Source organism: Panicum virgatum, chromosome 5K (assembly GCF_016808335.1).
Source record: "Panicum virgatum strain AP13 chromosome 5K, P.virgatum_v5, whole genome shotgun sequence".
NCBI lineage: Eukaryota > Viridiplantae > Streptophyta > Magnoliopsida > Poales > Poaceae > Panicum > Panicum virgatum.
The window spans coordinates 2,977,283-3,001,331 of NC_053140.1; the positions used below are offsets into that span (position 1 = coordinate 2,977,283).

General features: G+C 47.1%; 4 protein-coding genes across 4 annotated transcripts; 1 reads left to right on the plus strand and 3 right to left on the minus strand.

The window, feature by feature from the left end:
* Positions 1-717: 717 nt before the first annotated feature.
* On the minus strand, positions 718-2,324 carry LOC120705676 (metallothionein-like protein 3A). The gene is made up of 3 exons (XM_039990150.1): positions 2,166-2,324; positions 1,293-1,334; positions 718-1,122 (listed from the first exon to the last, which is right to left on the minus strand). Exons 1-3 carry the CDS (start codon positions 2,213-2,215, stop codon positions 1,011-1,013), a joined length of 204 nt encoding a protein of 67 aa, XP_039846084.1. The 5' UTR covers positions 2,216-2,324; the 3' UTR covers positions 718-1,010.
* Positions 2,325-10,293: 7,969 nt separating this feature from the next.
* LOC120710422 (ethylene-responsive transcription factor TINY-like) lies at positions 10,294-11,548 on the plus strand. Its single transcript, XM_039996113.1, has one exon. It carries the CDS (start codon positions 10,755-10,757, stop codon positions 11,481-11,483), a length of 729 nt encoding a protein of 242 aa, XP_039852047.1. The 5' UTR covers positions 10,294-10,754; the 3' UTR covers positions 11,484-11,548.
* A 4,350-nt stretch (positions 11,549-15,898) lies between these two features.
* On the minus strand, positions 15,899-17,962 carry LOC120709420. The gene is made up of 5 exons (XM_039995052.1): positions 17,925-17,962; positions 17,734-17,819; positions 16,935-17,191; positions 16,024-16,732; positions 15,899-15,915 (listed from the first exon to the last, which is right to left on the minus strand). The coding sequence occupies exons 1-5, from the start codon at positions 17,960-17,962 to the stop codon at positions 15,899-15,901; spliced, it is 1,107 nt and encodes a 368-aa protein (XP_039850986.1).
* A 2,383-nt stretch (positions 17,963-20,345) lies between these two features.
* On the minus strand, positions 20,346-24,010 carry LOC120705678 (nuclear pore complex protein NUP35-like). The gene is made up of 3 exons (XM_039990152.1): positions 23,399-24,010; positions 22,001-22,112; positions 20,346-20,966 (listed from the first exon to the last, which is right to left on the minus strand). The coding sequence occupies exons 1-3, from the start codon at positions 23,923-23,925 to the stop codon at positions 20,637-20,639; spliced, it is 969 nt and encodes a 322-aa protein (XP_039846086.1). The 5' UTR covers positions 23,926-24,010; the 3' UTR covers positions 20,346-20,636.
* Positions 24,011-24,049: the final 39 nt, after the last annotated feature.

The window sequence follows — 24,049 nt, forward strand, 5'->3', positions numbered from 1 at the left end:
GTCACATGCAAGCTGTGCTGTGCTGACTCTGCTGGAGCAGCGTCCCGGCCCTTCACCACTGCAACTGTCCTGTGTGCCCCACGGGCCTGAGAAAGCTAGCTGCGTCTCCTCTCTCTGTCTCTCTCTCTCTATCCGCATTACCGGAAGAAATACGTACGTGCTCTGCTCCTGTACTCTTCTACTACAGTAGCGGAGTAACACCCTCCCTCTCGTACACCTGGCTTTCAAATTTCATCAATGGAGGCAGGTCGATGAATCGAGGGTGGTTGCCGTCGATCGATCGCGGCCACAGAGAGAACATCTATCGTGGCAGAACAAGTTTCTCTCATCCTTTCTTTTTTTTTTCTTTTTTGAGCGTGGCAGTTCGATTTTTGAGAGCATAAGCGTAGGACTTGTCGCATTGGGCCGTATCGTATACATCGTATATGGGTTCGTCGACCGGGCCGGCCGACGCCGACGCCACCGCGAAAAAAAACTGTCGAGACCCATGACCCGATTGGTTGGGCATTAAATGCAGTTGACAAAAATAACTAATTATACAATTTAACTGATTTAGACCAGACAAATCTTTTAAACCTAATTAGTATATGATTGGATATTAATTGTCAAATAATAACGAAACGTGCTACAATACTAAAATTCAAACTTTTTCATCATCTAACCACAGCCATTTGCACATGAAAAGTAACCATAGACTGATCAGCAGACGCTCATCAATTTACTTAGTAGTCAAAGCACACAGTAGATTTCATTGCACATAACAGAGATACGTACATGCATGCGTCGTCACAAAGACAGGTAGGTAGCTACAGGTGGTTGCTGGTCACATGCACGACAGCAGCGGAGACGCAGCAGGTCACATAGGACACGACGTACGTACGTATTCAACACGGGCATGGCGGTTTATTTAATTTTATTTATACGCTGTGATCGACGACGTACATACAGGTACAGGATGGGTACTGGATGGGGAGTGTGCACGCAGGCCATGGACGACGCGGCGGGCTTCTTCAGTGGCCGCAGTTGCAGCTGGCGCCGCAGCCGCAGCTGGTGCCGCACTTGCACTTGCCGTCGTTCTCGCCGGCGGCGACCTCCTCCTCCTCGCGGCGCTCGACGCGGCTGCTGCGTGCAACCCATCATCCATCAGACGAGATGAGGATAGTTAAATACTTAAATCATACTACATGCATGAGCAGTCTCACGCCAGCGAAGAGTCAAAGAAAGGTTGATTCGTTCGTGCACTGCACACCATGCGAGTGGAAAACGATCCAAAAGACATGTTAATTAGTTACCTCTCGGTGTCGACTACGACGACGCCATAGCTGTTGCCCTTCCTGGAGAAGATGAGGAGGTCGATCGATCAGAGATCAAATCAGCATAGTTAATTAATTAAGCAGATCAATCCATCCACAGCGGCGTACAAGTCCAAAAATACATTGGATAGGCTTGATTCAGAGAAGGAAGGTGGAGTAGGTAGCAGCAGTAGTGTTGGGGATTGGATCTTCAGGAATGATCTCGGAGGTTAATCCCGACTTCAAAAAATATCTATTAACCTATCTGCAGGGCTCTGATGGTTTAGTACGCCCGAAGGTTGAATGATGCCTTTCAAGACCTACGAAGAACCAAGGAGCCCACCTTCGGGATGCCGAAGGTGAAGAAGGAACGCCCGGAAGCACAAGCCCAGGGATCAAGGCCTACGAAGCATCAAGGAGATCTCCTTCGGGTGGGCGAAGGCGACGACTGATCACCCGAGAGCACAAGCTTGGAGACCGAAACCTGCGAAGGTTCTCGACACCCGAAGAAGACTAAATACTGAAAGCAACTCAGGCGAAGGACTTCAAAACCTTCGACGGGGTAAGACGTGCACGTAAAACGTGAATACGTGAGAAGGTCAGATTTGTACACCTCTCACGTTGTAATTTTACCCTGATACCATCTGTAAGTGAGCTGTACGTGAGTTGGAAGGGGGCAATTCGGGGAAAGTCTGGCCGAGGGCCAGGGGTATAAATAGCCCCCTCTCTCCACAGTGTAAAGGGTTGAATTTTCTGATTATTAATTGAAGAATTTAGTGTTCGCTTTTATTGTCATTTTCATACTGCTCATGCTCTTTGTTCGGACATGTAAGAAGCAAATATCCCAACAAGTAGAAGGCGCGCATCACTTACGTGCACTTGCTCCTGTCAGCACAGTCGCAGTTGCCGCACTTGTCCGACATGTTGCTGGTGGAACTAGCTAGGACGAGCCTGCGTTGGTTGATGGAGTTGGGTTCAGGAAGAAGCTAGGCTCTGCTCTGCTTGTTGTGCTGTGGTGAGGAGCCATGGCCGGGTATATATAGCCGGAGCATGCAGCTACTCCAGTTGCGGCGGGAATCCAACCCGCTGCCACTTGCAAGCGATCGAGGGGGAAGAAGAAACAGGAAAGAAGGATGCCGACGCGACGCCGCCGGATGGAATCAGCGGAGCGCGCCCCGCCCGGCGCGGCGTGCACGGCACACGCTCCAAGGAGGCCGCACGGAAGGAATCTCCCGCGGCCACCGCACGCCCGCCCCCGCCGGCCCTTCACCGCGCCCATACATGCGGTGCGCATGGCACGCCGGTGACGCGCGCCTCTGCCGATCAACAGAGCAACAAAAAAGAAATCGACAACATGGGCGCGCCCACGATGACCGCCTCGAGAAACCTGCTGTCTCTGCTGCTGTGTGTAGGGATGGTAAAGGGTATTGCAATTTGATCTAGAGAATCTAAGAGTTAGATTTTAATTCTATATAATTTTAAATTAAAATATTTAAAAATCATGGTGGACTATGAAGAAATCATTAGAGCCATAGTCTATTACCCAGGCCCGTATTTGGGCACGTGCAGGCCGTGCGACCGCACTGGGCCCCCGAATTCGAAGGGCCCCCAAAATATTATGTATATATTAGATATAGTCATGCAAACACTTTAATTTAGTTGATTGTTTGACCCAAATTGTGGCAAAACATGGCCCAAATTGCTCCTAAAAGATAAATCGTTGTAGACGTATCACTTGCCACTTTTTTTTACATGGGTGCTGTTTGGGGTCACGTGTGTGATCTCAAGTGTACCTGTCACAGCACCCCAACCTCTTCAAGATTTCGTGTTTTGGAGATAAAATCGGCCTAATAAATCAGACCCCTCAATGCTTTGTTGCTAGAAAAAAAAAATCGGAAAAAATTTTTTGTTGCCCAAACAATAACAATTGTTCCAGCAACAAAAAAAAAATTCCGGAACAAAAATAGTTATTGGGCCTTATGTGATGATTTAACTATCAGTCACACGTGTGACTTCTAACATTTGTGCTTCCACACAGCACATCGCACTCATGTGACTTCTAACATTTGTGCTTTCACACAGCATATCGCGCTTGCCGACTGATATCGCTTGGTATTCATGATCCTTCACTAGGTCACCAGGGCCCCAGTCCATTGTTTGGCACAGGGCCCCCGAATTTGCCGGTACGGCCCTGCTATTACCACCTCTAGCAGTGGGATTGATTAAGCTCGGATTTCTTTTTCTCGCTTAGCTTCGATTGGCTGAACCCCCTCTTGCCTTTTGCTTGTGCTCGCCGGCCGGTATCTCGATCGAGCTGCTACCACGACGATCCCCGCCCGCAACGCAACCACGCAATCTCTCTCCATCCGGCCTGGGCGGTGGAATAATTATTGGATTGTGGACGGACGCATATATCCCTCTCCCTAGCTGGCCTTATCATCACCTTCACCTCCGGTCATTTAACTTCTGAAGATTTCACATCCCATTCAGTAGTGGGTGCTCACTGCTCTCCCTCCCTCCTCTGCTCCAATGGCCATGGCGCGCCATGGGGTCGCCGTCGCCTCCCGTCCCTCGCCGGCCACTAGGCTACGAATAAGTTTTAAAGGGAGCACCACCACCACCACTCCACCATTGGAGGCTCGCCAAATCGCAGCGAATTTCTCCGATGCGCCGCCGTCAAATCGAGCCACACGCATACGAGAGATGCCCTCATCTGCGTCGTGTCCTTTTTAAAATTCCGACGGAACTACTACGTTGCTTCCGGATCGATGAAGCATATTTTCTTCTAGCTTGAGGCACCAGCAGTTTATTTTCTTTTTCTGTTCTTTTTTTTCATGTCCATTGCAAAACGGAAAACATTCCTACAGGTTATCCAGACTACGTGCGCGAGTTTACTAGGCTACCATCAAACTGTTGGGCAACCTCTCTCGGCTTGTTGTTTCGTCTACGTCCCAGCCAGCTCACCGTTCTTCTTCTTGGAGTGTCAGGCCCAAAATCGGAAGCCCGCAGCATCTCTCTCAGCGGACGGACGACAGGGCGCGGCGCACGCGGCCCGTCCCGTCGGCTCCGTTAGATGGTGGGCTAAGTCCAGCGAGCCTTCCTTTGGCGGAGCCCATGTTGCGCGCTGTTGAGCCGCCGCCGCCGCAGCTGCAGCCCATCTGCCTGCCCATGGCGCGAGTCCTTGCTCCAGGTGGTGGCTCCCCGTCCGTACACCGCAGCGGCTGCGTTCGCCGGCCGGTCTCGTTTGCTGACCGGATAAGCCACACGCCGGTAGGGTGTAAATGCAAAAAAAAATTTGGGTTTCGAATCTTCCCAATTTGAAGCACTAAATGAAATTTATTTACAAAACTTTTTGCACAGATGGGTTGTAAATCGCGAGGCAAATATAATGATGCTAATCAATTCATAATTAATCAATAATTAGCGGATGGTTACTGTAGCATCACTGTTGCAAATCATGAATTCGTCTCGCGATTTACAGCCCATTCATGCAAAAAATTTTATAAATAGACTTCATTTAGTACTTCAAATTAACAAAATTACTTTTCACTTTAATATATTTATGGTTTTTTTGCGTTTACGGGTGGAACTAAACACACCCTCAATCGGCCGGCCGGTCTGTCTGTCAGATGCGCTTGCACTTGCATTGCCTGCGGCGGCGACAGCGCTGAGGGGCGGCGCGCTGCCCGCCATGCCGCCCCCGCCGCCTTGAAGCTCGCTCGTCAGTCGCCGGTGCTTGCGCCTGCTGCTACTACCAAATTAATGGCACGGCATGGGCAACCAAAGTGTACTACGTCAGTAATCGTCTCACAGCCACAGCGCTACTGCTTCCGTTCAGTGCATGAATGCGAAGAGAAACACAAGTTAAATTGCAGTGCAGGCGCTGCATCTGCATTGATCTAGGTGCCCATGAGCTACAAGTGCGCTGGATCGAGATGCCCTCTGGTCGGTCGGGCAGTTGCAACCTACCAGTCTGCTGCTAGGCTCCTCGATCGACCGTGAACCATGTGACGAGAGATCGGGGGAGCCAAACCAAACCAACCCAATGTGCAGTGGTTGCAGTTGATGCAGGGGGGGGGGGGGGGGGGGGGGGGGGGGGGGGGGGGGAGATCGAGTTCAGTTCCTGCCGCCGTCGCGCGCGCATTGGTTGTGCCCGTGAGCTGCAAGTACAACGAGAAGCCGCATCGCCATTGGCCTGCCCTTTTTCATGACCTAACGGCTAACAGATGTGGTATTAGATATGTACACACAGACATGTGCAGGGCAGCTACAGTGTAAAAGCCGTGTCATGCCGATCGATTGCTCAAGCAGTCTCCGGGCCGTTTGGTGTGCGAACGAAAGAAAGCTCGACTGTTCACGGCCAGAAAGTGTCACGCGTGCGGGCGTTCAGACTTGTCGCTTTTTGCAGCTGGGCCTGGGCATGCAAACCACACACATCATACACAATACAACACACACAGGTTCCAGAGATGTCCGTCGTCGTATCTTTGCCCCAACCGCAGCTGCCCGTCTCCGTCCTTTTCATCAGCTTCCTACCCAACTTGGCAACTTGCCGCGCTAACCACCCGACGTGCGCGTGTGCATGACATGCATCCATTCTCGTAATAGCAACTCCAGCAGGACTTCTAAATTTGGGTGAGCAAATGTATATTTAGAAGTCTATTTTTAAATTTTACTCACCCAAATATGAGTCTTCACTCCAACAGGCCGAGTAAATTGGACTTCTATAGAGGGTCCATAGTTGGCAGCCCAAATAGAGGGCCAACAAATTGAGAGGTGCGGGGAGAAATTTGGAAGGCCTACTAAAATGACAGCCCATTTAGATGGTCTACTGGAAATCAATTTTTTTCATTCACCGAGCAAATATGGAGATGACAGCTCATTTAGTAGCTCTACTGGAGTTGGTGTAAGTTCCTCTCTGTCGAGTGTTCATCTTTTCTTGGATCGAAGAAGCTACCTGCTATGGTGATGCGTGAATGCGTACGTGATCGATCCTACAAGGCCTGACAGCAGATTTTGAGATGCAGTGCGGTGTAAGCTAGCTGCTGCAGTGTTACAGATTTACAGTTCCAGTTAATAAGTTACTGCCGGAATTTCTTTTTAATAAAATACGGGCTCAGATACGTTCGCAAAAAAAAAAAAATACTGCTAGAGATTGATGCGTTGACCGTAGCTGCGGCCCAGCCGCTGTGATCGAGATCGACGACGCTTCCAGTTGAGCTACGAAGCCCGCCCTGGGCCGGCCGTGGATGGGAAGAAGGGTGGCGCGCGATGGCTGCAGCTACTGAAACGAATCAATGCGCCTAATCGCCGTGGCAAGTGCTACAGTGCGGTGCCCATGATCGCAAAAGCATCTGGTTTCTTTCATGCTTGATTGTCCCTGCGACCGATACAGTATCCACAACGTCAAATGCTAGGCTAGGCTTGCATGACCGGTCGATGCAGGTAATTGTTGGCTCGTCTATTCCGTAATATCATTGCGATCTGGCGAGTTTTTGCCTCGTCCCAGACGGAATCGTTCGGTCCATGTCCATCTCCTTTCTGAAAGCTGAATCAGTCACTGCTCTTAGTCCAAGTCCTTTCCTGCGGTTAAACCATTTCTTCTGCCTGCGGTAAAAAAAAAAGAGAGTAAAAACCAGATGCAAACTGAACAGGGGTGTGTGTCCTTTGCTCCGAACTCCTGAAGCACGAGCCCCTGCTCAGCCACATCGAGCAGAGCTCCGCTGCGGACGGCGAGGGCCACCTATCCGCCGCGAGGGAGGAGCAGGGGAGGGGAGCTGGAGCCGGATCCGCGACGCTCCGCCCTTCCCACCCGCGGCCGCGCGCACCGGCTCGAGGAGGCGGCGGATGGGAGGCCTCGGCCATGGCAAGCGCGGAGGTGGAGTTGGCCGCCGCCGTGCTTGACCCCCGCTTGTAGGGGGAGGAAGGGAGAGCGGCCTTCGCGCCTGGCCGCTGCCGGCGTCCGATCCGCTCGAGCCCGGCCGGCTCCGCCGCGCCTGGCCGCCGCCGGCGCCTGATCCGCTCGAGCTCGGCCGGCTCCGGCGCGCGGGCCAGCGCCGCAGAGGCAGGCGAGCGCGGCGAGGGAGGCGCGCGAGCTGAGGGGTGAGGAGGAGCAAGGGCGGCGGGGGAGGAGGAGCAGAGGGAGGCGTCGGGGGAGGAGCAGAGGAAGCGGTGCGCTCGAGGGAAGGGGCGGCGCCGGCGGCAGCTGGATTTGCATCCGCTCTCTTGGAGACAAGATTTTTTGATCGCGCGATGCAAACACTGTAGACGAGGCAAAACGTCGAATGTCTCTCCCATTTTGTGTTGTGTTGTTGAAGTCCGCCTAAGGGGGTGTTTAGAAACAGGGACTTCAAAAAAGTCCTAGGGACTTTTTAGTATTTAGAAGTATTAAATAAATATTAATTATAAAACTAACTGCAGAACCCTTGGGCTAAACTGCGAGACGAATCTAATGAGGTATCTTAATCTATGATTAGCGAATGGTTACTGTAGCATCACTGTAGCAAATTATGAATTAATTAGGCTCATTAGATTCGTCTCGCGAAAAAACACTCAGCTGTCAAAAAACATTTATAAACAGATTTTATTTAATACTATAAAATATTAAGATTCCTTTTGATGTGATAGGGACTTCTGAAAAAAGTCCTGGAGCCAAACAAGGCCTAAGCTACTCGAGCCAGGCAGGTCATGTTATTGTCTCTCTCTCATCAGGAAGCCAAAAGCCATGCATGCCACTGCTCATCGTCTGCTCGCAAACAGTTCATCTGGTCGCTCGGAGAGAGTCGATCAATTTCTCCAACATTTTTTGATCCTTTCAAAAATCTAATATCCTTCAGCTAAGCAACTGTGATGCGGTACTGTGTGCAAACAGTTGGGCAAGTACACTTGTTGCATCGTCTGATTAGGGCTTCTCCAGTGGCTTTCACAAAGCGAACCATGCTCCTACGTGGAATCTGGATGAGTTGACTTTATCACTGGAGAATGCCGACTCGTTGAGGAGAGAGAGAGGAGTCGATGCAAGATCTTGCATCGGTTCATCCGAATAAAAAATGAATTGGCCACACCTCGCACAAAAGAGAGAGAAGCGGCTGGTAGTTGAAAAGGCAAGGATGAGTCGGTTGGGGGCTCCCACACCACTGGAGAAGAAAGAGTCGACTTCTTGATGATTCGATTTTGCATCTACGTGGCCTTCTCTCTCCTTGACGAAACGAATCGCTACTGCGGATGCCCTTAGGCAGCCCCCAACACGCGGTTCTTGGCTATTCAGCTGGCCAGCAGGGAAATGTTCTCGAAAGGCTTGGTGTTTAGTTGCGCTCTGTACAATTTTTTAAAAAACATTTTTTTATATTTGAAGTATTAAATATAAACTAATCACAAAAATAATTACAGAACTCGTCTGTAAATCGCGAGACGAATCTAATTAGCCTAATTAATCTGTTATTAGAGGTTGTTTACTATAGCATTACTGTAGCAATTTAGCATTTGATTACATCATAATTATAATTAGGTTCATTAGATTCGTCTCGCCATTTACAGACAGCAGTCGCAATGCGTTTTTTATTTCGTCTAGATTTAACTCTCTATGTAGGTGCCGGAAATTTTTTTGGAATTTGGAATTTTGTAACTAAACACGGCGGGGCTGTGTGTGTGCGCATCTGACGAGACGATCGACAGGTGCCTCCCGCTTGCATTTTTTTGAACGAACTGATCGATCCGACGCCACGTCTCTGTCTGTATGGACGAATGGCTCTGTAGCTGCTACTAATGGCGCATGAGACCCCCCAAAAGATCTGATGCGCATACTTGATAGTGCGGACAGCAAGAGCCATACAAGACGAAAAGACTTGTGTCGTCTGGTCTTTAATTTTTTTCAAAAAGTTATGGGGCTCTCTCTCTCTCGTGTGATGGTGGGGCAACCTATTTATCACTGGCATGATTTTTAATCCCGAAATTATTTATACACTAATAATAAATGCTTTATTGCAGCCAGCAGGCAGCAAATTCACATTCACCCATCTCTCTCGGTTCTAAGAGCAACTCCAACAGATTGATCTTCTCCTTTTTCCTTTCCATTTTTTCTCAATATAGGGAATTGATGTTGAAAAAAACATACCCCAGCAGATTGATTTTTCATCTTCATTTCCCTTTTATTTTTTTAATCCCCAATAATTTCTCTCCAATCCCCAATAGAAAGGGGAGACATCGCATCTCCCTTTCTATATAGAAAGGGGGAAATCAATTTGCTGGAGTACTTCTTTCATATATGTTGAAATTGAGAATAGGAATTTCCCTATATGGTGAGAAAGGGGAAAGAGGAAGATCAATCTGTTGGAGTTGCTCTAACGGTAGAAAAATGGGAAACATGACAACAAAAACCGCATGATTTTGTAAAACATTTGATTCTGATTACTTGTGACTTGGCACAACTTTTTCGCTGGACACATCATAATTGTAGCCTTTGCGCACGGATTATATTTTTCTTGCCAAACCATTTGAGATTTGAGAAACTAATTAAAATGAATATCTAATGGGCGCAATAACTTAAATCCGGTAGATTTTTTTCTTTAAATTGAATTTATGCTATAATAATTAGCAGAAGTAGTAGTATAGTATATCTGAAAAACGCACCAGGCTTGCAATAAGACCAAAGCCATGCATTTCCATCGACACACTGACATCCCGTGAGTTTATTTTCCTGACGAAGAATTCACTGTCACACCGCCTAGCCGCTAACACAATACTAGATTAATACCCCCGTCTGATCGAACAGTGAATCATATGGGCTGGCGGTGGATGGAAGAAGGAAGGAAGGATGGGTGAATAATGGCGGCGGAATGGCGAGGGCGTGTGCCCGAGCACTCGCATGGCCTCGTGCCGGCCGATGGATCCAGGCGATCGAGTTGACCACTGCTCCTAGTAAACAAGCAGCTAGCGGCCGGGATCGATCGGCCGGAGATCGGCATGGCCAAGTCGTACTAGCTAGCTACCACTGCCGCGCGCCAGCCATCCGATCCGGCCGGCTATCCAGCTGCCCCTCCGCAGCGCCACCCCGCCTGAGACCCAGACGTCGATCCAGACAGCAATGGCCGTGTGCCATGGGGAGCGGAGCTCCTGCTCTGCTGTCCGCTCACGCGTCGCTGTTACCCTAACTGTTACGTACGCCCGCGCGCTTCCGTTCCGTTCCGTCCATCGATCCCCATCTTCTCTTCTCCCCTGACGACGGGCCGGCCTCCTCTTCCTCTTCCTCTTCCTCTTCCTCCCCCTGACCGGCTGACCCCTCCCCGCCCTCTCTCGGCTACTACTTATACAGCCAGCAACCCCCGCCCCCCTTCCTCCATCTCTGCAACCACTACCATCGCTTCTGCACCACACTTCTCTCTTCCTCTCGTACACGACTTGATCGAGCTCATCAGCTACCCGTCGATCGACGTGGTCTGATCGATCCCCTCAACGTGCGCGGCAATGAGCGACCTGAGCTCGGACACCTCGTCCACCACGTCGTCCTACTCCTCCTCCCCCTCCACGTCCTCCAGCTCGCGCAAGAGCAGCGGCGGCGGCAAGAGCAGTAAGCGGCCGCGCGCGGACGACGGCGGCGCGCCGCCGGCGTACCGCGGCGTGCGGATGCGGGCGTGGGGCAAGTGGGTGTCGGAGATCAGGGAGCCCCGCAAGAAGTCGCGCATCTGGCTCGGCACCTTCCCGTGCCCGGAGATGGCCGCGCGCGCGCACGACGTCGCCGCGCTCAGCATCAAGGGCGCGCGCGCCGTGCTCAACTTCCCGGACCTCGCGCCCGCGTTCCCGCGCCCCGCCTCCCTCGCCCCGCGCGACGTCCAGGCCGCCGCCGCGCGCGCCGCGCTCATGCAGCACAGGCACCAACCCGGTGGCGCCGCCGCCGGCACCGACTCCTCCTCCTCCTCCTCCCCCGAGCCGGCCGGGGGTTGTGCGGCAGCTGCTGCGGCGGCGGACGACGCCCAACGACCTGCAGCTGGCTCCAATGGCCATCGTCACGACGAGCCGGAGCCGAGCCCGGCGGAGCGGCAGCCGGCGCAGGTGGAGGTGGCCGAGCTGGTGTTCGACGAGCTGGCGCCGCTCTGGGTGGAGGACGTCGTGGAGTTCGGGCCGTCCGATCACCCGTGGACGCCATACGATGGGCTTGACGCCGTCGGATTCCAGCCCCTCCTGTGGGAGTACTAGGCTGCTGTGTACATGACTTTCCTATTTTTGGTTTTTGGCTTGTGTGGTCTCCCCCCCCCCCCCCCCCCCCTCTAAATGTGTGATTTTCCTCTTCTTTTTTCATTTGATTTTTTTGGGACTGCGAGTTTGATGTGAGGTAGATTAGCTTTGTGAAAGTGTTGAGACTGATGTAAAAAAATGTGAGTTTTACAAGGATGCATGTCACAATCTTATGGGTTCTTGTCGACAGAAGAAAATGATACTCGGATGCCAGAGATATAAACATTGCTAACTTTGGCAATGCCTGGTGTTTCCAAAGAAAGTTGCTCATCAAACACACTTACTCCTACTTGAGATAATCCAGTTACGTGAAAGTGACATTTACTTGATCCAGCACGATAAGTAATCTCTCTTTTACTGACACCCATGAGAAATATATAAATATCTTCATCATTTTTACAGTGCTGCTGCTATTTTGCCAGTGATAAGAAATCGGCTTACGTTACCCTACAAGCTAGCTATTGGCTTTCCACACAAGTGTTTTCATCGGAAATTCAGAATGACCTCATGATCAGAACAAGCTTGTCACAGTGCAGCTGTGACGCCACATAGCTACAGTAGAACAGCAACAACTCAGAGGTTGAGAGATCCTTGCTAACCCCACATCTGTTTCGACTAATTTGTGTGGGTTCCTATCGCTTTACGGGGTGCAGATAAGGTTCACTACTCTATCCATTTCTTGCTTGCCACTGATGATTTGATCATAGCACACACACGACTAATCAAGCACCAACCAATCATTAAACCTGTTTTGGGACGGAGGGCTAGCTAGGAAGCCGGCCGTTAGCAAGGGGAGCAGGGTAAGCAACAGGCTTGCCACAGCCATGGAAATGGAATCATTGGTCCTGGCCGGATTCTGAACGTTGTGGGAAGCAATTCCTCAGAGCATTGACCACAGCTCAGACTAGATCCCAGGGAGATTTGGTGAATGAATGGTTGTGACCATGTAAGTAAGTTGTCCTGAAAGACAATTTAAACAAAAAAAAACCCATCTCTCCAGGTAAATCGTACTAGGCGTCATGGATGCATGAACTTGTGTGCAACAGGAGCTGCTGGAGCTGGAAGCATCGGCAGCATTATTGAGGCGATGTACTCCTACACCAGCTGTGATCTGATCTGAACATCTCTGTCGCCTGTTCCGGGCGCATCTGACGGCCCAGGGGGCTCCAGATCGTGCAATGGCGCCGGCCGTGCAGACGGAGGCGCTGGAGCAGATCGTGCTCAGGAGGAAGGGAGTAGGGACACCCATCTCCCGTGCCATAGCTGTGAGCATCCAACATGTCACGTCGAGGGAGGGACGAGACAAAACTGATTCCCCCCCCCCCCCCCCTCCACTCTCCTTGGGATGGTGTTGTTTTCCGCGACGCAGAAATGCTTTCAGACTTCAGCTCTCCGGGTTACGTGTGTGCCTAATTCCTGTGTTTGGGGGGCCATTTTCGTGTGGTCGCGATCCGGACGCTGGCCACCGTGTTCGTTCTGAATTCGACGAGATCTTGGCTGGGCTAGGACCGAAGCGACCATGGTCTCTTTCGCAGGGCGCCAGGTGTGCCCCCGCCCCCTGTCGCTGCGACGGGGAAACAGCGTATGCGTACAGGAAATCAGGAACCCTCTCTTCAGTGTTCCCCCTGTCGTGGAACATGCAAGCCACACACCTGTGGAGGTGACTGTGAAGCAAGCAAGCTCCGTGGTAACGGTCTTGAGAGTTACTGCTGCGTAGGAGCATCGTTCAGCGGCGACAGTGCAGCCTAGTATACGTTAAGTCCGATTAGCGTGGCCACCCAATTTTTTACATGACTCTCTTGGGTGCTTTCAAACAAAAAAAGCTCGACAGTGACAGGAACATTGTTGCCATCTGGGGCACACGTGGAGGCCGGCCATCAGGCCATGGATTACTTCAAGATTACCCAGATCATCCTGTTACATGACTGCCACTAACTGCAGACCCCCTCTCTCACTCTCTGGGGTCTGGCTGTCTCTCAGTGTACATATCCCTAGCTAGCTACTACTCGTACTTGAATAGAGTAGCTCAGGAAGATGGAGGAGGATTTTAGTATAGTATGATGATGATTTTGTTTGGTTGGTGCAGAGCTCATCAGACCAGATACATATTTTTCTCTTTGTTTGCTGTTTTGGAAAAAAGAGTCAAAATCATCTACAGCCAAGATGTTAATGCTTGAAAGGTTCCCCCTATTATTAGCGCTTAAAAAACATTTCCCTTTGGGCAAATACTCAATCTTAAAGAAAGCTTTTAGTTTTCGTTTCTGGCTCAAGGGTACGTGTTTTGGAGCTAGTTAGTACATGAACAACTCAACACAGTTGACTTGCAATGTCACGTCAGATTGACAAAATGCAACTCTAAAGTACAAGGTGTTGACATCAAATTAAGTACAGGGTGTTGTTCATTTTGATCGAGTTTGTTTTTCATAAAATATAAGAAGGCATGTCATCATAAATATACTAAGCTCGCACAAGTATCTAAATACTACCTCACTATATATACGTGTACTTAATGTTGATTCTAAGTAAGTAGCTTGTCTCCTAGATGCAAGACAAAAGCGTGCTTTGTTTAGCACAGTGGAAATATTCATCTCAAAGACATGGTTAACAAAATGAAACTGCTAATGTGCTTGATCATGCATGTTTCTGCAAAAGAAAATGGTTGATCATATATAGGAATTTCTTCAATTTTCTTTCATTATGGAGTCGTGCCATCATCATTCATTGCGACTCATGACCCGGTCAACGCTTAGTTGGCGCCAAGGCGCATCGGACAGGTGTTGTCACTGCCCGCATTTCCGTTTGGGTCATGAAGAATGTCAATAATGTTAAATTATTTTTCTGATTCAGCTTTGATAGCTAGCTTTCTTCAGAGGGATTTAATGTTGATAGATAATTGCAACGATCAAATGCCCCACCAATGAACTGTTTCAAAATAGTACTACCAACCGTGAACTGTTTGGTCTTGATGTCTGCAAATGTATCCATAATCTATGCTCAATTTCTGGCTGTACCTTCGGAGTACCTGAAGCGTCCTTTTAATACTGTATGTCATGCAGATTTGAGCTAAACTATATGATGGTATGTTTCAATCAGGTCGTTAATTACCCTATTCGACAAAGATTGTTCAGCATTAGCGACCAAACGAACTTGATTAAGAAAGACAAAATGTCAACCTCTCGCTTCCCAATTGGCAAATCTCTTGATTACGAGATTATGAAATCTGAAGTATGAAAGTGGTGATTCCATTTCTGTTGGAAGGTTGTGTCACAGCAACACTTCAATAATGGTACGGTCGTGCATATTATAAAAATAAACATTTGTTTTTTTTCCCGATCTGGCGGCACTAAACTGAAGGATTGAAGTACGTGCTCAAACTGTTTCCACATGTTTAGAAAACTGCAAATCATATGATGTACTGGCAACGGGACAAACATATGAATCTATAAAAAATACAAGCCGAGAAAGGCAGGCTTCCTGATTAAAGTATGCACATCGGGAAGTATTCCAGCTTTGGGCCTTTTTCTCTTCTATTAGTACTTAATTACAAAGATATTCTTTTTTTTTGTTCAAAACAGGTACCCGTTATCCGTTGACATCTAAATTTTATTTCCAGCAGCAAAGGCTACCGTTGGGGTGGAGGTTTTATATAACAAAAAGTTTATTTTGACACTTCCCCCGTACTTTATTTGTAGTTGATTTGTCCAAACAACGTGCTGGCATTCAGACTCCGAAGCACAGGACGTACTAATAAATTTATTAATTGCAAGGCGTGTACTATCTATATATTTTTCTTCATATCCTTAGTACTAGTAATGTTATTTAGTTAGGTGATTTGACTAATGCACGTTGAGCGTTTCAAGACTACTTTCCACGAGCCTTCACAACTCACCATTAAGGCATTGACCACTTTATTTCAATCATCACAATTTCATACTATCTATTTCTTTCTCATGTAGCCGTGAGATTTGAGAATGTCTGTGACAAGTCTACACCGACCTGACATAAACAAGAGGTCACATCCTCTTTTCTTTTAGTTCGAGCAAGATGCAGAGAACAGCGGAACAAAGAGAACCCAGATTCGTTGTTTCCTGGAGGGGAACAATTCATATCCCATTCCCAGTTTGACTTTATGAGACAGGATATCATTCCGTAGCTCAAATCCTTTATAACAGGTTGCAATAAATGTTTAACAAACAGGTCAGAATCATTAGGCCACTCCTAGTGGAGGTTTCATGAGAGTTTTATGCACATTAAATAGGGTGTCATGTCACCATTTTAGATGATGTGACACTGGTTTAATGAGGAGAGAGATGAAACGAGTTTCATCTAAATGAAACTATGTATACACGGTTACCAACACTTGATGAGTCTTAAAATTAAATAGAATGAGAACCTATGAAATAGCAAACATGAAACAATGCATTGTGGGGGTAAGTTTCATCCATGATTTCATTGTGTTTTGGTGACGTGGCACTTTTGGAAATAACAAAATAAAACTCACTATCATACCCATTCTTCTTCATGTTCTTCCACAAGTGTCTCATACATTCTCTATGCTCAACTCCAGGGTATACATCATGTACAGCCACCTCTATACCTTTGCCCGCATCTGTACTAATGACAAGACCAGGAGGAGTACCAATAGCCTTCTTCAAGTTATTAACAAACCAAGTCCAGCTTTCTGTAGACTCGGTCTCAATCACACCATAAGCCACTGGAAATAGCCAATTGTGACCATCCACTGCCACTGCTGCTGCCAACTGACCCCTAGACCTTCCTGTCAAGTGTGTGGCATCCATGGCAATGTAGGGTCTACAATCTTGCAAAAATCCATCAATGCATGGTTTGAGAGCAACAAAGAACCTGCTGAAACAGAAATCACCATTGTCATCTTTTTTGGTGTCTAGCTCAACAATACTTCCAGGTACAACTCTGAGAAGTTCAGCTTGATAGGTCGGTAGCAAGTCGTAACTGTCATCCCACTTGCCATATATGGTGTCCATTGCTCTATGTTTGCCTCTATAAACTCTATGATATGGAATATCTATGGAGTACTTTTTTTGCAGCATACTATGCAATTCACTTGGTCCCATTTCAGGGTCATCCCGCAATAAATCCACTACTCTTTCAGCCACCCATTTGTTTGAGGCCATTGTTTCACCACAGTTGTTGAAAGAACCACAAGTATGCTTTGGTCTATTTGTCTTAACCTGCAACAAATGACAGTAAAATATTCTAATTGCTTGTTGAAAATGACAGAAAAATGGTGCTAATTGCTTGCTGAAAATGACAGTAAAATGTTCTAATTGCTTGCTGAAAATGACAGAAAAATGGTGCTAATTGCTTGCTGAAAATGACAGCAAAATGGTGCTAATTGCTTGCTGAAAATGACAGAAAAATGATGCTAATTACCTTGCAGCCAATGTATTTCGTACTAGTTGATGCAAAAAACGTCCACTTGCAACCCTGGTTGGCTCTCTTGCATTTAGCTCTAAATCTGCTCTTGCCCTTTTTCACAATCTCAAAGGCATGGTCATGAAAGATTGCATGATGGGTAACTGCAGATTTGCACTGATCCACATCTGGAAACACCACATTTACATCAATATTTGAATCAGCAACATCATATGAAAAGGAGGGAGAGTCATATTCATCATCATTGTCAACAACTTCACAATTAGGATCAAACTCAGTGTCAGAGCAATCATCATCAGAGTATCATAGCTGCTATCACTTGGCGCTGCAAGCGAATCAGTGTCTGAATATATGCCCTCTTCATCAACTCCTACACCATCATCATCATCATCTCCACCTTTTTCCTTACATTTGGTGCCTCTCCTTTTATTACTTGTGGATGTGACTCTCTCATTGGGGCAGCTCTCATTGATAGGTGTCTCAGTGGCTCTTTCATTGGTGGTGGTGGGTGCTTTATTTCTTACAGATGGGTGACACCTACATTTCGTTGGCGAACACTGCAATGGGCCCTCAAAATCATTGATCTGAGCATTAATCCGAACTACTCCCTTGTCTAGATTAAGTTGAAACCACTCAAACAGTTGCTCATCAGACTTTATCTCCATAGTATATTCTGACTCACGCGACAAAGTAATGTGCTGTTTCGAACCCCACATATAGTGTTCAGCTATGAAATCAACCAAGTGCAGCAAACTATAGTTATGGATGTCAATCGTTTGAGTTGGCAAAGTTCTACCCTGCATCCATGTTTTTGGTCCCCCATCAGGCAAACTGAAGAATGATCGAACCCTAATAACAAGATTCAAACTCATCTGATTTGACCTACAAATAAGAGCAATTGAAATAAAATTAGCGCAATTGTCTAAATCCCCAAGATTATTTCGTCCCACTTTGTACAATAGACAGTCAAAAATCAAAAAATAGTACCTGAGCACCAACTCCACATCCCTGACCTCTGGATCCATGGCCGTAGCGCGTGCTTTGCCCCCTCGCGCGTGGCACCCGCGCGCGCCCCCTCCTCCTGCTCAGCGCCGCTCCCCACGGGTCTCCCGTTCGCGCCCTCCGCGCGAGGCGAGGCGCCGGCCTCCCGCGTGGCCTCCGCGGGCCCCGCCTCCTGTCCTGCGCGCCCTCCGCGGGCCCCCGCTCGCGTGGCTCGCGCCCTCCGCTCGAGGAGAGGTGAGACGCCGGCCTCCGCGTGGCCTCCGCGTGGCCCCCGCGGGCCCCCTCCTCCTGCGCGGTGCGGCCTCCTGCACGTGCGCTCGGCGCCGCCCCGCCGCTCAGCCGCTCCTCGCCTGCAAAGTTAGATCTAGGGTTCGTGGGTGGCTCAGATGAATAGATAGACAACACAGTGAAAGATAAGGGATTCAAGAGATAAGGGGTATGTTGGTCTGTTTACTGTATTACGAAGAGTTTTCTTATTTTTTTAAAACTCTTAAACTCTCAATGCAACTAACGGAGTCAACTCCAGGGGTAAACGGAAGCTTCGCAGTGGAACAGTAGGGGCAAAAATGCAAAGTAAAGAAAAAAGAGGGTAAAATCGCAATTGAGGTTCAAAATAGGGGTAAAGACGCAATAACCCCTTTAGAAAACTGCAAATCATATGATGTACTGGCAACGGGACAAACATACGAATCTATAAAAAATACAAGCCGAGAAAGGCAGGCTTCCTGATTAAAGTATGCACATCGGGAAGTATTCCAGCTTTGGGCCTTTTTCTCTTCTATTAGTACTTAATTACAAAGATATTCTTTTTTTTTGTTCAAAACAGGTACCCGTTATCCGTTGACATCTAAATTTTATTTCCAGCAGCAAAGGCTACCGTTGGGGTGGAGGTTTTATATAACAATTTTTTTTTTTGACATTTCCCCCGTACTTTATTTGTAGTTGATTTGTCCAAACAACGTGCTGGCATTCAGACTCCGAAGCACAGGCAGGGTTTTAAAATCCGACCGGACCGGCCTAACCGCCGCCCTCCGGTACTGGTTTACCGGACCGGTTAGGCCGGTAACCGGTGGAAACCGGTTGAATTCAAATCCAAATTCAAATAAATTCAAAAACTCCTATGCAACCGGTTCCGACCGGTTTACCGGCCGGTTTTACCGGTTTACCGGTCGGTTTGACCGGTTTGAAATTCAAAAGCTCCCGTGCAACCGGTTTACCGGCCGGTTTGACCGGTTTACCGGCCGGTTTGACCGGTTTGATCGGTGGGCCTTCATGGGCCGGCCCATTTTTTTTCTTTTTCTTTTTTGATTTAACTTTAAATTCCCACAAACTATACTAAATGAATGAATTTTTGAGAAAATTTGACACCATTAGATTCATCACACCTTGAAGTATTTTAATGAATTTTTTGGGAATTTTTCATTTTTTGAATTCAAATTTAAAATTTGAATTTGGGCCGGTTGGGTACCGGCCGAAACCGGAACCGGACCGGACCGGTTTGACCGGTAACCGGTCAAACCGGACCGGTTCCCACCGGTTAGGTTAACCATGAGCACAGGACGTACTAATAAATTTATTAATTGCAAGGTGTGTACTATCTATATATTTTTCTTCATATCCTTAGTACTAGTAATGTTATTTAGTTAGGTGATTTGACTAATGCACGTTGAGCGTTTCAAGACTACTTTCCACGAGCCTTCACAACTCACCATTAAGGCATTGACCACTTTATTTCAATCATCACAATTTCATACTATCTATTTCTTTCTCATGTAGCCGTGAGATTTGAGAATGTCTGTGACAAGTCTACACCGACCTGACATAAACAAGAGGTCACATCCTCTTTTCTTTTAGTTCGAGCAAGATGCAGAGAACAGCGGAACAAAGAGAACCCAGATTCGTTGTTTCCTGGAGGGGAACAATTCATATCCCATTCCCAGTTTGACTTTATGAGACAGGATATCATTCCGTAGCTCAAATCCTTTATAACAGGTTGCAATAAATGTTTAACAAACAAGTCAGAATCATTAGGCCACTCCTAGTGGAGGTTTCATTAGAGTTTTATACACATTAAATAGGGTGTCGTGTCACCATTTTAGATAATATGACACTAGTTTAATGAGAGAGATGATATGAGTTTTAGAATTAAATAGAATGAGAACCTATAAAATAGAAAACATGAAACAATGTATTGTGAGTGTGAGTTTCATCCATGATTTCATTGTGTTTTGATGATATGGCACTTTTGGAAATAACAAAATAAAACCACCCATTGGGATTGGCCTTAGGCATCATACGACCTCAAAATTAAGAAACCATCTGACTTACCTTGCAACGCAACAGTATAACCGTTTGACTTTTGCTACTCAGCTAGCGTGTTAGATTAATAGACTATGCAACATCACATCACTTTAAGACCTTTTTTCTCAGAGGAAAAGATCCACGGAGAAGAATGGCTCCAGAAGACCAGAACATTTGCCACCAATGAGTCCATTCCACCAACATTTGCAACCACGAGTCCTATTACAGTTTACACCATGGTCGGCTGGCATACGATACCCTACCTGTGCATTGATACCCAATGCGGGCCATGGTGACAAAAAAAAATATTGACGTAACATTGATGAGTGATCCTCATTTTGGCCATGAATAGCCAAAACAACAAAAAACGTAGCCACCAAGAGTTGATAGTGGAACTTAAAGGCCAAACATCAAGTCCATGACTTTGGACAAGACGGACTTTGAAGCTGAAGCAATGGCTCCAGAAGCACCACTACTGCTCTCATTGCAGCTGCCATTTGGCATTGAGTTGCTAGGCAATGGTGCTAGTGAGTTTCTGGTCGCAAAGCTGCTTGGTGCTACATGCTGTGATGGAAATGGGACTGTTGCGCTGCCCTGATAGTTCAGGTTGGTGTTCTCATTCAGGTACTGTCGCTGCCACGCATCCACTGGCTTCACCCCAATAATAAGAACACTGTTTAACTGCTGCCCATGTTTCGCGAGTGCTTTCTGTGCATCATGCCGACTCTAAACATAAGAACAATAGAATACATGTCAGCCCGCACAAAGTATAAGTGATAGAACAAGAAATTCTAGCTAATGTCTTTGCATTGATAAATAATTCGTCCATGATTCATCTCAAGCATGTGAGTCCAGCATGGGAACATTATTGCTGGTTGGCAGAAAACGATTGTGTCACCTAAGGTAGTGCTACTGCATCACAACACAACATAAATTTTGCAATCTAATCTAAAAATACACAGGTTGCATGATGATAAAAAAATATCAGCATAACCACCCAAAACATGAGACATATTAAGAAAATGACTCTTTTTGTCAACCTTCTTTTGCTTTAACCACTTAGTCTTAATTCCCTCTTATGCCAAAGAGATGCTTACACCATTACATCTCAAACTACATGCCAACCAGAAAATGGCTTGGTTAGCTGCTTTTTACGATAACAGAATAACCTAATCTGTTATTATTATCATGCAAGAACAATATTAAAGTAGGCAACTATCAAGATAATGAAAGAAGAAAGAGAAACAGGGGAAAGAGTTAAAATGTTGGAAAAGAAACCCCTAATCAAGGTATATAGGCACACCAATGATATCCAATGCACACCACGACCACGTACTGGATAGATCAAATAAGTTTACGCAGCCTAGATTAACTGAAGGAAAGGAACCCCCTAACCACATTATCTATTTTTCTGTCTATAATTACATAGTATGTCTGGAGAACATACATTGTGATCACTAGGTTCAATCAGCTTAACACTTACAGATCTTCAGGATCCATACCCTTGGATCAGGGATCACTTCCATTCAACAATCAACATGTTCTGATGTTCCCAATAAAACCTTAGAAGTCTAATTAGTCCATTATATAACAATGATGACACCTACTTCATTGGTAGAAGTCTTATTAGTCCAGGATATAACAATGATACCTACTCCAATGGTTTAATTTAGGCTTGTCCTAAGATAATTCTGTAAAATGTAGGGAACAGAGATCCAGTGTGCTGTCAGTGCTCAAACAGTAGAACGGTGAGTAGTTACCTGATACAAGATATGCATCCAGTTCGCATCCCTTGGACCAGGCACGTGTCTCAAGACTACTCCACATTTCTCAAATTCTCGCAGCACCAAGTTAGTATCACCAGGCAAAAATCTGGCAGAAATAGGATGGAAGATTAATAAAAATCAAATACATCCTAAAACACACAGGCATCGAACCTTATTTCTTGCCATTCAAGTCAGACTATGGAAAGCTCAATAGATGTTCAAACTTCAAAGCATCAAACATACAAGGGGTACGCTTTGTTTTATATGGTCATGATTTTTTGAAACAAAATGAATAAACGATAAACCAAAGTATAGGCATCTACTCCTTCCGTCCCAAATTATTAGTCGTTTTGGCTTTTCTAGATGCATAATTTTTGTTATGCATCTAGATACATATCATGTCTAGGTGCATAGTAAAATCAAGCCAAAACGACTAATAATTTGGGATGTAGGGAGTATATCTTAACATAGTCTAAATGCATAGTGCAGCAGTGCATGCGAATGTAGGTGAGAAATTAAACTACATAATCAGTAAAAGAGAAGATTCTAACACTGCTCAATCAATATTTGTTGAGATTTTCCTTTCCTCAGTACCAAAATCATGCACTCAAAACCATAAAATTCATACATTCATGTTACCACTTCCCAGCAACATGTAACAAACTTTATTAGTATTACAACAACAAAAGGCAATACTCATTATGTGTGACGGCAACGAACCCATTGGTTATGAGCACTAAACCACTCTATCCCATAGGCTCAAGAGGCAATAATCATCACTTCCAAAATTATGCCCTCAAAACCATAAAATTCATACATTCACGTTCGCACTTCCCAGCAATATGTAACCTAGAATGATAACAACAAAAGGCAATAATCATCATGGGTGAGGGTAAGGCAACCAATCCATTGGTCAAAATGGTTATGTGCTTCAAGCATTAACAATGAATGTCAAAATGGTATTAATTCCTAATTCCAATCTCTTGCTTCCAGTTATAGCCATGTTTTTAAGTAGTAGGCATCAGTAATCTTGCACCCTACTGTACTATGTTCTCTGGAGCTATGTTACTTTGGTTAAATGTCTATACCATGACAGTACAAATTCTTAGGAATCTGCATTTCAATCTTTAATAACAAGCACTCTCGCAACATCATGCGTTTGAACTCAACAAAACAAATTAATTTCAAATAAACATGTATCTCGCAATTGTACCATCACATGAATATCACAAACCGCATAGGCTTACTACATCCAAAGATGAAACATTCCCAATTCCATATACACTTAGCCATAACCAGTATAGAATGCATTCCTAACGCAGAACATGCAACAAATTATAAAATAATTCGAACATCTATTCCATCGAATTAGCTATGGGCGAGGCTACATACCCAAAAACGGTGATCCACTCCTCCTCGTCAACCTGGCCAGCAGCAGGCGCCGAATCCCTGGGCATCTCTGGCCGCGCCACCTCCCGGGGCGGAGGCAGCGTGATCAGCACAACCTTCTGCTGCTGCGACTGCTGCCCCGACGGCGTCGTTGGGGACTGCTGCTGGTTCTGAACAACGCCATCCATCGGCGATCCCTCCCTGGGCTTCTCCTCCCCCGAGGGGGACCACCAAGCCGAGGGGGCGGGCGAGCCATTGGACCGCATCGGGGATGCGAAGAGGCCGGCTCCACGTGGAGGCGGAGGCGAGGGGCTCATCGTCGCCTGAGGAGGCGTGGCCGGCTGCTGGGAAGGGGAGAGGTGGGAGAGGTCATCGAGGGAGCGCAGCGGGGGAGGCGGCGGTGGGGTGGAGGCCTGTGTCTCGCGCCGGAGCGAGGCCGGGGGCAACCGCACCGACGAGGATATGGGGGACGAGAGGTCGCGCAGGAACGGCGGGTGGTGGCGCCGGTGGTCCGGCCTGGTGGCGCTCATCCCGGCGGCGGAAACCCTAGAGAGAGAGAGGAGGGAGAGAGCGGGGAAGTGTAGTGCGCCTTGCCGCCCGGGGTTTAATGGAGCGAGCGGCGCGTGTGAAGGCAAAGGAAAGCAGGGGTGCAGG